The 12,140-nt window shown below is 37.7% G+C and overlaps 1 protein-coding gene across 1 annotated transcript; it reads left to right on the forward strand.

Annotated features, from left to right (window-relative positions):
- Window positions 1-1,482: 1,482 nt before the first annotated feature.
- Window positions 1,483-2,481, forward strand: LOC140174708 (uncharacterized). Its single transcript, XM_072200209.1, has one exon. The coding sequence runs from the start codon at window positions 1,483-1,485 to the stop codon at window positions 2,479-2,481; it is 999 nt and encodes a 332-aa protein (XP_072056310.1).
- The last annotated feature ends 9,659 nt before the right edge of the window (window positions 2,482-12,140 follow it).

Below are 12,140 nucleotides of genomic sequence, written 5' to 3' on the forward strand. Positions count from 1 at the left end.
AATCTTCGTGCAATTCCTAGTTGTTTGGCTTGTGTTAATAGTTGCAATTGTGGATTGAAAACTATTAGAGATTATGCGTCTGAGGAGTATGTTGTTAAATTCTTGAGAGGCTTAAACGAGCAATATTCCACTGTCAAGTCTCAGATCATGCTTTTAAAGCCTTTTCCTGATGTCAATACTGTCCTGGCCATGCTAACACAGCAAGAACGCCAGTTCCATTCGGATTTCATGGATACTAAAATAGTTTCAAACTCCATGGAAGTGCAGCACTCTTCGGGCAACAACCCTGCCTCAAGAGGCAGAGGACGAGGCAGAAATTCAGGACAAGGTACACAAGCTTCTAAAAGCTATGGTAGAGGGTATACTTCTAAGTTGTGCACTTATTGCAACCAAATTGGTCATTTGGTTGATAATTGTTACAAGAAGAATGATTTTCCTACACACTTGAAGCAGAAATCTACAAATCATATCAGCACTGAAGGGGCAATTGAGGATTCTAGTTTTGAGCTAATTGATTCTGTTCAAGATAATAAGAGTAATGAGACAGTGCTTGTCTTGACTCCTGATCAGAAGGAAATGTTAATAGCTCTGCTCCAGTAACCACTCATGATAGCTCCAACTAGTGTGAACCACGTTACTTCTTCAGCCACCCTCACTCAACCAAAAGGTAGACATATTTTGAGTGCATGTTTTCATAAAACCTCTTGGATAATTGACAGTGGTGCCACTGATCATGCTTGCTATATCCAAGAATTTTTCAAAATCTTCTTTCATATAAAACCAGTTTTAATTAATCTACCTGATGGTTCCAAAACTACAGCAAATATTGTGGTACAGTACAATTATCAGACACTTTGATCCTCACCAATCTTTTGTTCATCCCTCACTTTAAATATAATTTAATTTCTGTTTCAAAGCTCACTAAAACATTGCATTGTGAAGTCAGATTCACTGATTATTCTTCTGAGATACAGGAACTTCCCTCCTTGAAGATGATTGGGCAAGCTCAAGTGGTTGGAGATCTCTATGTGATAAATGCAGATCCATTAAAATTACCTTCACTCGCTACAAAACCTGTGACATTTACTATACAGCAAGATATAGGAGCTCTTTGGCATGCTAGATTAGGCCATTTACCATATAGCAGAATGATAACCATGAAAAATAATTTTCCTTTCATTAAATGCATTTCTCAATCACATGTTTGTGACTCATGTCATTATGCCAAACAAAAAAGATTGCCCTTCCCTATAAGCAATACACTTACATATTGATATTTGGGGGCCAATTTCTGTTCCATCCATTTCAGATCATAAGTATTTTTTAACTATTGTTGAAGACAAAACCAGATTCACATGGTTTTATTGCATAAAGTTAAAATCAGAAGCGAGAAAATTAGTTCAGGATTTTGTTCAACTTGTACAAACACAATTTAACAAAATTGTCAAGCAAATTAGAATTGATAATGGTTTGGAATTCAAAATGGAATCATTTTACAGTTCAAAAGGCATTGAGCATCAAACCTCTTGTGTTGAAACTCCACAACAAAATGGTGTTGTGGAGTGCAAACATCAACACATCCTCGCTGTTGCTAGAGCGCTTTTGTTTCATTCATTTGTCCCAAAATGTTTTTGGCACTATGCTGTACAACATTCAATTCATTTGATAAATCGATTGCCTAATGCCTTCTTGAAAAATATGACTCTTTATGAAGCTCTATTTCATTCTAAACCAGATTTAAGTAAACTTAAGGTGTTTGGTTGCCTTGTATTTGCTTCCACTCTCACTGTTGGAAGACAAAAGTTAGATCCAAGGTCCAGAAAATGCATTTTTTTAGGCTATAAAACTGGCACTAGAGGTTCAATTTTGCTCGACATAGAAACTAAAGAAATCTTTATGTCTCAAAACACTGAATTTTTTGAACATTTTCCTTTCAAAACTGTTACAAGTAATTCAAACTCCACTGCACAACAATCATTCACACCTGCAAATTTGGATCCCTTCTGGGATTTGTATCCTATTTCTGCATTTCATCCTAACATTCATGACACTCCATCTCTAGCAACTAATCACGCAGCCCCTGACATTATTCCTCATACTGCATCATCTACTGCATCTTTGCATGACACTTATACCTCCGCTACAACTCCTAATCAAGTTACTCAATCTGCCACCGTTAATTCACCATCTTCTATTCCTATTTTAAGACGGTCTGAAAGGGAACGCAGGCAACCATCTTATCTTCAGGACTATCACTGCTTCAACCTTCGTTCACATAGAGATCCCATCCAAACTGTCCAATTATCCTCAAATTGTAAGTATCCCTTGTCTCACCATTTGTCATATGCATCTTTCTCTCCAAAGCCCCTGGCCTTCACTCTTGCTATCATTAACAACCTTGACCCTAAACACTACTCTGAGGCTGTCATGCATGATTGTTGGAGAAAGGCTATTGATGCAGAACTTGCTGCTCTTGAGTAAAACAAAACCCGGACCATTACCTCCTTACCACCTGGCAAGAATGCAGTTGGTTGTAAGTGGATCTTTTGCACTAAGTTCAACCCGTATGGAATTGTTGAACGGCACAAGGCTCGGCTAGTTGCTCAAGGTTTTACCCAAATTACAGGAGTTGATTATATTGACACTTCAGCCCAGTGGTCAAAATGAGCACTGTTCGAGTCCTTCTGGCCATTGCTGCAGCAAAGGACTGGCATATTCATCAACTTGATGTTAACACCGCCTTTCTTCATGGTGACCTTCATGAAGGTGTATACATGAAGCTTCCGAAAGGGTTGAAATGTTCTGATCCCAAGCTGGTTTGCAAGCTAGACAGGTCTCTTTACGGCTTGAAGCAAGCGAGTCGTCAATGGAATCTCAAGCTCTCTGCTACGTTAACTGAATTGGGGTTCAATCAGTCTGAAAGTGATCACTCTTTGTTCACTAAATCTACTACACATGGATTCATAGCAATTTTGGTGTATGTAGATAATCTTGTTCTAACTGGTGATAATTTGAATGAAATTCAACATGTCAAACACTTTCTGGATAACAAGTTCCAAATTAAATATCTTAGCATTCTTAAGTTTTTTATTGGAATAGAGGTAGCTCAGAGCAAAGCTGAAATTTCTCTTTACCAAAGAAAATATGCTTTGGATTTGATCAATGACTGTGGCTTGCTTGGAGCCAAGCCAGCGACAACACCTATGAAGTATTCGACCTCTTTGTCTAGAGAATCAGGAATTGTGCTTCCTGATACTTCACTATATCGAAGATTGATTGGAAGGCTTCTTTATCTTACCAATACCAGGCCAGATTTGAGCTACTCTGTGGGTTGCCTCTCTCAATTCATGGACTCACCCGCTGATGTTCATTTGCAAGCTGCTTACAGGGTTCTTCGATACTTGAAACAATCTCCAGCTTCTGGTCTCTTCTTCTCTGCCACAAACTCTTTTGCAACGGCGCCATTTTGACAATTGGATTTTTGACGGTTTAGAATTTTACAAATGAAATCTCGTCGAAGTATAGTCTCTAAACCAATAATAATCCTCTCATACAAAAATTTGTTTGTCACAAGTACAAACCCCTAAAATCTATAAACCGAAGTATTTAAACCTCGGGTCGTTCTCCCTAGGATTTACAATAAAGTGTTTTGTTATTGGTTGTGAGTTATATTTGGGGTTTTAGAGGAGAAACATGAATAGTAAATGGTAAAACAAAATGGTCTTGGCAAGATTTGGTTGTCAAGGGTCTTCATCATTATCACTAGCCACAAGTATGGTAGTTGCAAGGATTAATCCCACTTAGTCATCCTTAAATCAATTAACAAAGGAAAGTCAAGTGAGTTATATCAATCCTAGTCCATAAGTCCTAGCTTTCCACTAATTGGATTAATGAAGGCTAGAGTTAATGGCTATCAACTAGCAATCAATTGGACACTAGTGACTCAAGAAATCCTAAGTTACCTTCTCAAGCCAAGAACATAAAATCCTACTCTAACATCCTCTCAAGCATTTCATCAAACACTTGGAGGGTAATGAAAGAAAGCATTTTTATTTGTAAGAAAAAAAGGAATCAACAACCAACAATTACAAAGAATTAACAAAACAACAATCAACAACATCACATTCACATGAATTATCTCAAATTGCATTATTAAAAGAAAACAAAAGAACAAGAATATCTCAATTACAAAACCTAGAAACAAAATAAGAGAAATTACAACAAGAGGATAGGGATAGAAAGAAGAACCAAAGTGTAGCAATCATCAATTGAAGGTAGAAGTAGAGGGAGACTTGAATTAAACCTAGAACTATGAGATCCTAATCTAACCCTAATTCCTAATCCTAGAGAGAAGTGAGAGCTTCTCTCTCTAAAACTAACTCTAACTCCTAAAACTAAGCTAATGACCAAAAGTACCTAAAATATCTTGATTTCCCTTCAATACTTGACTTAAATAGCATCAGAAATGAGTTGGATTGGGCCCACAAGGCTCCTAAAACCGCTGGGGACGATTTCATTAAAGTGGCCATGGACAGAATCGGCGCGCGCGCGCAAAGTGCGCGTGCGCGCCCCTGAACGCGAAGCAACATATGGCAAAATTTATATCATTTCGAAGCCTCGGATGTTAGCTTTCCAACCCAACTGGAACCGCATCATTTGGACCTCTGTAGCTCAAGTTATGGTCAATTAAGTGCGAAGAGGTCGGCTTGACAGCTTTCCGGTTCTTTCGTTTCTTCATGAGTTCTCCAACTTTACATGCTTTTTCTTCATTCCCTTGATCCAATCTTTGCCTCCTAATTCTGAAATCACTTAACAAACATATCAAGGCATCTAATGGAATCAAGGTAAATTATATTTATCTATTTTAAGACCTAAAAAGCATGTTTTCACTCTTAAGCACAATTAAAGGAGAATATACAAAACCATGCTATTTCATTGAATAAATGTGGGTGAAAGGTGATAAAATCCCCTAAAATCAATACAAGATAAACCCTACAAATGGGGTTTGTCAACCTCCCCACACTTAAACCAAGCATGTCCTCATGCTTAAGCCAAGAGAAAACAAAGGGTATCAACATTTATTCGATGTAAATAAACTATATGCAACCTAAACTATATGCAATTATCTAAATGGATGCAACTAAATGCAAAATGGTTGTACCTACTTGGTTAAAAATAATTCATTCCTCCAAGGCATACATGCACAAGTAGGGCCAAGATCATATAACGATTCATGAGTCCTACCAATTCGAATATCAAAATAGAGTTCAAGTAGACTTGCAAGAAGAACGCTCATGAAAGCCGGGAATCAAGGAATTGAGCATCGAACCCTCACCGGAAGTGTTTGCACTCTAGTCGCTCGGTGTTTGGGGTTGATTCTCTCAATTCTCCCCTAATCATGCTTTCCAAGATTTGTTTATCATCTAACAATCAACAATTATTCAATGCATGCATACATGTATCATGAGGTCTTTTCTTTAGGTTGTAATGGGGCTAGGGTTAAGGTAGGATGCATATTTGGTCAAGTGAGCTTGAAATTTGAATCTTTGATAAGCTTAAACTTTCCCACCTAACCTATATGATGACCTATACAATTAAGTACTAATCTAACTACCCATTCCTCACTTTTTCACATACTCATGCATTTTCTTTTCATTTCACAACACTTATGCATTGATTCTTATTGAGCTTCACTTTGGGGCATTTTGTCCCCTTTATTGCTCTTCTTTTTTTTTTCTTTCTTTTTCTATTTACATTTTCTTTTCTTTTCTTTTCTTTTTTTTTCTTTTTCACTTTTGTTTCTTTTTTTCTTTTCATTTTTTTCTTTTTCTTTCAAACTATACACACAAACATCAATGCATAAGGTCTATACATTTAATTAATACATGAGTATGTACCCAATTTCCCAATATAAAAATACAAAACACAAACACCTTTTTATCCCAACCAATGTCCCAAAGTTTTCCCACTCTTGAATGACACTCACACTCACTAGCCTAAGCCAATCAAAGATCCAAATAAAGGATATTCATTGTTTTTCGCTTTAAGGCTTGTAATGTGCTAAATTAAGAACAAAGTGGGTTAATCATAGGCTCAAATTTGGCTAACAAAGGAAGATAAAAGGTAAGGCTATTTGGGTAAGTGAGCTAATGAAATGATGGCCTCAATCATATAAATGCATGAATACAAAGAATAATGGACATATAGACTCAAACAAAGCAAAGATCACAATCATAGGAAGAGAATAATACACACAAGAAGGAAAAATAAGTGGTTATAAGATGTAACCACACTATTAGGCTCAAATCTCACTTGTTTGTGTTCTTAGCTCAAAAACCATGTTCCAAAATACATTCTTTCAAGCAAGTTCAACAAAAAAATTTTCAAATTGGTAGGTTGCCCTAAAACGGTTTCTTGGGAAAGAAATCATCACTCTAACCAAGTAGTCCTAATAAGAAGAAGGTAGTAAAATATGTACAAATTCTAACTAACATGCAACCTATCATGCAATGCAATAACTAATCTAACAAAGAAAACTAAGAATTGGTGTTGAAAAGGAAAATTGTTACCCATGGAGATCGGTCGACGACCTCCCCACACTTGAAGATTGCACCGTCCTCGGTGCATGCAAAGAAGAGCAAGGTGGATGGGTTGCTACAATTGATGAGTTTATTCAAAGGGTTGTGCGGATGAACTTGTTTGTTGCCCCATTTAGAAGCTTTCTCATTCCTTTCCTTCTTGGTGGCCAACCTAGAAGGAGAGAAAAAGAAAGAAAATTAAGCCTATAACAAAGACATCAAAGCAATTAGAACATAGGCGGGGGCTAATGCCAAATAAGAGTATGGTTCTCTACTACATGGTAGCTAAGCATGTAGAGGAAGAAACAATAAGAGAAAATGGCATATCAAAGATACTTGATGCAAGAGTAAGGTCAAAGCATGAAGAGCATGATGAGCATCAAGTTCGAACAAGAGAGAGTGGGCCATGCAAGATAATATAAGGTCATATCAATGCACGAAGAACACAAGTGCATAAAAGATTGAGCATTGATTTGAAGAGGAACATCACCCAACAATATGAAACAAGTCAAGAAGCACCAAAGTAATGCAATGAATCCTCAACAATTGAGTAGGAAGATGCAACACCATTATTAAAATGACGAAAACATGCTACAAAAACTAAATGAAAATGGGAAGAGTAGAAGTATGCGAATGTGATAAGCAAAAGAAAATGGAAGGGGAGAAAAAAAACTCTTTTTTTTTCTTTTTTTTTTTTTTACCGACGCGTGCGCGTCATGCACGTTTACGCGTCGATGGGTATATTGGTCGAAGGACGCGTACGCGCCAAGTGCGCGCACGCGTGCATCGAGTTAGGCCGGAGGCATAGAGTCGGCCCAAGTCTGGCACAACTCTCGGGTAAAAGTACCGGGGGTGCAGATTGTGTAATCGACGCGCGCGCGCACAGTGTGCGTGCGCGTGCATTGCGAATTTAAGATCATGTGCGCGTACGCGCCAGGTGCGCGCACGCGTGCATAGACTTGTGCCTTAGGCCCAATGCTCGCACAGTGCAGGCCTAACTCTCGGGTTTTTGGCTGGAGGTGAAATTTTGCATCCACGCGTACGCGTACAGTGCGCGTCCGCGTGGGTGGTCGAAAAATGCTCAGGTGCGCGTACGCGTCATGTGCGCGAACGCATGGATGGTGTTCTGTTTTTCAAAATTTTTTTTTCAAGTTCTTGCACCAATCCAAGCATTCCAAACCTCCAAACAGCTACCAAAACACCCTAAAACCTTATTTATCATACTATACTAAAACAATAAAAACAAGAAATTAAACTAATTCTACCAATATTTACAAAAGATAAAAATGAAAATGAGAATCTACCTACAATGGCAACTCAATTCACTTATTAAACAAAACTAAAAGAGAATGGAGAGAGTTTACCATGGTGGGGTGCCTCCCACCTAGCACTTTTAGTTTAAGTCCTTAAGTTGGACATTTGAGAAGCTCTTTGTCATGGTGGCTTATGCTTGTACTCATCCTTGAATCTCCAAGGATCATTGTTCTTCAAATGGTTGACAGAAATTCCAACCAAATTCACCATCCTTGGGCAAAGTTCTACCCAAGAAATGAGCTCCCAAAATTGGTCTTCATGTTGTGATCCGGGATCCCATATCTTATTTTCACACCCATCTTCTAGTTGATCATCATGATTCAACTTGGGTGGTAGGCATATAGAATTCTCCTTTATGCACCAAATTCTCCTTCTAGACCCATACAATTTAGCATTCCTCCAACCATAGTATTTATGCCTTGAGGGTTTAACCTTAATGAGCCTAACATTCTCTTTCCAACCATTACACCACTCCCTCTTACTCTTAACTCCACAAAGAGCTCTAAGTTGACCATCATTTTCAATCAACCCATATTCAAGTGAGAAAGTGAAGCTTAGGGATAGAAATTTTACCCACTTGAATGTTATGTTAGGTGATGGTGGCTTAGGAAGGGGGACCTCCCCACACTTAGCTATTGCGATGTCTACGCTCTTGTGCTCTTCCCTTGTAACTTCCACCTCTTGACAACTTATATCAACTTCAACCTCTTCCTCTTGGTAGCTTCCTTCCAATTTAATATTTTCTTCGTGGCTTACCAAGGGTATGGGAGGTGAGGTATCTTCTTCCTTACCCTCTATGTCAAGCTCAATGGGAGAGGATTCAATTGTGGATAGGAACTCATCAATAATTGAATCCATTTCTTGATCAACCTCTTCAAAGTCTTCAACCATGATATGCTTTGGAGGTTGCGCACCCTCCTCAACATCAATGGCAAGCTTCTTGGAAGAGTTTTCCATGATGCTACATTCCCATGGACTCTCAACGTCTCCTAAATCCTCAACCACTTCTTCCTTTTCTTCAATAACCATAGGCTCCTCCAATTGCTCTAATACAAAATAGCCTCCCTCATCCCCCACCGGGTTTTCCAATCTCTCCTTCATGCTATTATCTTCAATGGATTCTTCACATGTGGCCACGAAAGCACCTTGAGTGTTCAAAAATTTGTAGGATAAGGTGGACACTACCTTGGTCAAGTTAGTCACAAACTCTAGGGTGTTCCTTTGCATATCCGCTTGTCCTTGAAGTAGCAATGTGAGAGAGTCATCTATTGGGGCTTGGGGTGGATAAGAGGGTTCATTATTTTGGAGAGAGGGTTTATAGTAGAAAGGTGGTTCTTCTTGGTAAGGGTATGGAGATGGTGTGCATTGAGGTGGTTCTTGAGAGTAATTGTGTTGGAATGGTGGTGGTTCCATGTATGGTTCATATGGCTCATAAGGTGGTGGGTATGGTGGATAAGGATTGGGGTCATATGGAGGGTTTTGGTGATATGGGGCTTGTGAGTATGGTTGAGCATCATGTTGAGGATAAGATTCACAGGTATATGGTGGTGGTTGATTGTCATAAAAGGAGTCACCATAACCATTGAATTGACATGCATTAGGATGAGAATTATACCTATAAGTGTCCGGAAATTGATGCCAATGGGAGTGATCAATTCCTTGAGGCTCCTCCCATCTTGGAGTGTTCCATCCTTGGTACATGTTAGCATTGAAGTTCACATTCCCTACAACACAATTAGAGCCAAACTCATAGCCATAGTGAGAATTCATTATGAAAAGAGAAAAGAAAACTAACAAAATCTAGTAAACTAGCAAAAGACAAGCTATTTACAATATTCACATATGTACAATAACCAATAACATAACACCATTGCAAATCCCCGGCAACGGCGCCATTTTGACAATTGGATTTTTGACGGTTTAGAATTTTACAAATGAAATCTCGTCGAAGTATAGTCTCTAAACCAACAATAATCCTCTCATACAAAAATTTGTTTGTCACAAGTACAAACCCCTAAAATCTATAAACCGAAGTATTTAAACCTCGGGTCGTTCTCCCTAGGATTTACAATAAAGTGTTTTGTTATTGGTTGTGAGTTATATTTGGGGTTTTAGAGGAGAAACATGAATAGTAAATGGTAAAACAAAATGGTCTTGGCAAGATTTGGTTGTCAAGGGTCTTCATCATTATCACTAGCCACAAGTATGGTAGTTGCAAGGATTAATCCCACTTAGTCATCCTTAAATCAATTAACAAAGGAAAGTCAAGTGAGTTATATCAATCCTAGTCCATAAGTCCTAGCTTTCCACTAATTGGATTAATGAAGGCTAGAGTTAATGGCTATCAACTAGCAATCAATTGGACACTAGTGACTCAAGAAATCCTAAGTTACCTTCTCAAGCCAAGAACATAAAATCCTACTCTAACATCCTCTCAAGCATTTCATCAAACACTTGGAGGGTAATGAAAGAAAGCATTTTTATTTGTAAGAAAAAAAGGAATCAACAACCAACAATTACAAAGAATTAACAAAACAACAATCAACAACATCACATTCACATGAATTATCTCAAATTGCATTATTAAAAGAAAACAAAAGAACAAGAATATCTCAATTACAAAACCTAGAAACAAAATAAGAGAAATTACAACAAGAGGATAGGGATAGAAAGAAGAACCAAAGTGTAGCAATCATCAATTGAAGGTAGAAGTAGAGGGAGACTTGAATTAAACCTAGAACTATGAGATCCTAATCTAACCCTAATTCCTAATCCTAGAGAGAAGTGAGAGCTTCTCTCTCTAAAACTAACTCTAACTCCTAAAACTAAGCTAATGACCAAACGTACCTAAAATATCTTGATTCCCCTTCAATACTTGACTTAAATAGCATCAGAAATGAGTTGGATTGGGCCCACAAGGCTCCTAAAACCGCTGGGGACGATTTCATTAAAGTGGCCATGGACAGAATCGGCGCGCGCGCGCAAAGTGCGCGTGCGCGCCCCTGAACGCGAAGCAACATATGGCAAAATTTATATCATTTCGAAGCCCCGGATGTTAGCTTTCCAACCCAACTGGAACCGCATCATTTGGACCTCTGTAGCTCAAGTTATGGTCAATTAAGTGCGAAGAGGTCGGCTTGACAGCTTTCCGGTTCTTTCGTTTCTTCATGAGTTCTCCAACTTTACATGCTTTTTCTTCATTCCCTTGATCCAATCTTTGCCTCCTAATTCTGAAATCACTTAACAAACATATCAAGGCATCTAATGGAATCAAGGTAAATTATATTTATCTATTTTAAGACCTAAAAAGCATGTTTTCACTCTTAAGCACAATTAAAGGAGAATATACAAAACCATGCTATTTCATTGAATAAATGTGGGTGAAAGGTGATAAAATCCCCTAAAATCAATACAAGATAAACCCTACAAATGGGGTTTGTCACCTATAGGTCGGTAGGGGTTCTACGCTATAATGAATAGAAATATTGATAAGGAGAATATAAGTGATTGATGATTAGCTTGCGCAAATATCTGTGGATATAGTTATAGATATTATAAGAGAAAGGCTAATTGATATGTGTTGTTTTAGAAATAGTTGCTACTGTTTGAAGTATTTGAATAGATTTGATTTCCCGATTTTTGGTAGGAATTGATATTTTGGTAAGTGCATTTAGATTGTTATTTGAAAGATTTAGAATAGTTTTTGTTGATGGGATCCTAGGTTTGGACTTTTGATATTGTCAATAGTCATTAGTGGTAGTAGCTAATTCAATTTGAATTATTTGCGGTTAGCGTGGTAACTGATCTATATGTCAGTCTGGATTTGAATAATTGACTAAGGTATGACTGTTGTGAGTTTTATTTGGGTTTGATTATTCGACCTTTAAACTCGATTAAAGGGGGAATAGATTGTGGCGAATAGTTTACTGTCTGCTACCTTTGAAAGATGAAGTATAGTTCGGATTGACATTTAATAAACTAAATCATATGAGTGGTTTGAATAATTGTTTCAGAATGACTAATTCATCGTGAACTGGGTGACTTAGAAATCGAGTTGAGATATTAACAAATAAAATAATTATAATCACAATTTAAAATAAAGATTTAAAATATGTCATTAATGAAAAATCTTTATGTTAGAGAAAGAGTTCATCATCGAGTCCTGGCTTATAATTTAGACACAGTGTAGTTTCAGAGATATTTCATTCCAAGTATCGGATAGTTCTTTACTGATTACCATGCTTCTGA

The sequence above is a fragment of the Arachis hypogaea genome, chromosome 8 (assembly GCF_003086295.3).
Source record: "Arachis hypogaea cultivar Tifrunner chromosome 8, arahy.Tifrunner.gnm2.J5K5, whole genome shotgun sequence".
Classification (NCBI taxonomy): Eukaryota; Viridiplantae; Streptophyta; class Magnoliopsida; order Fabales; family Fabaceae; genus Arachis; species Arachis hypogaea.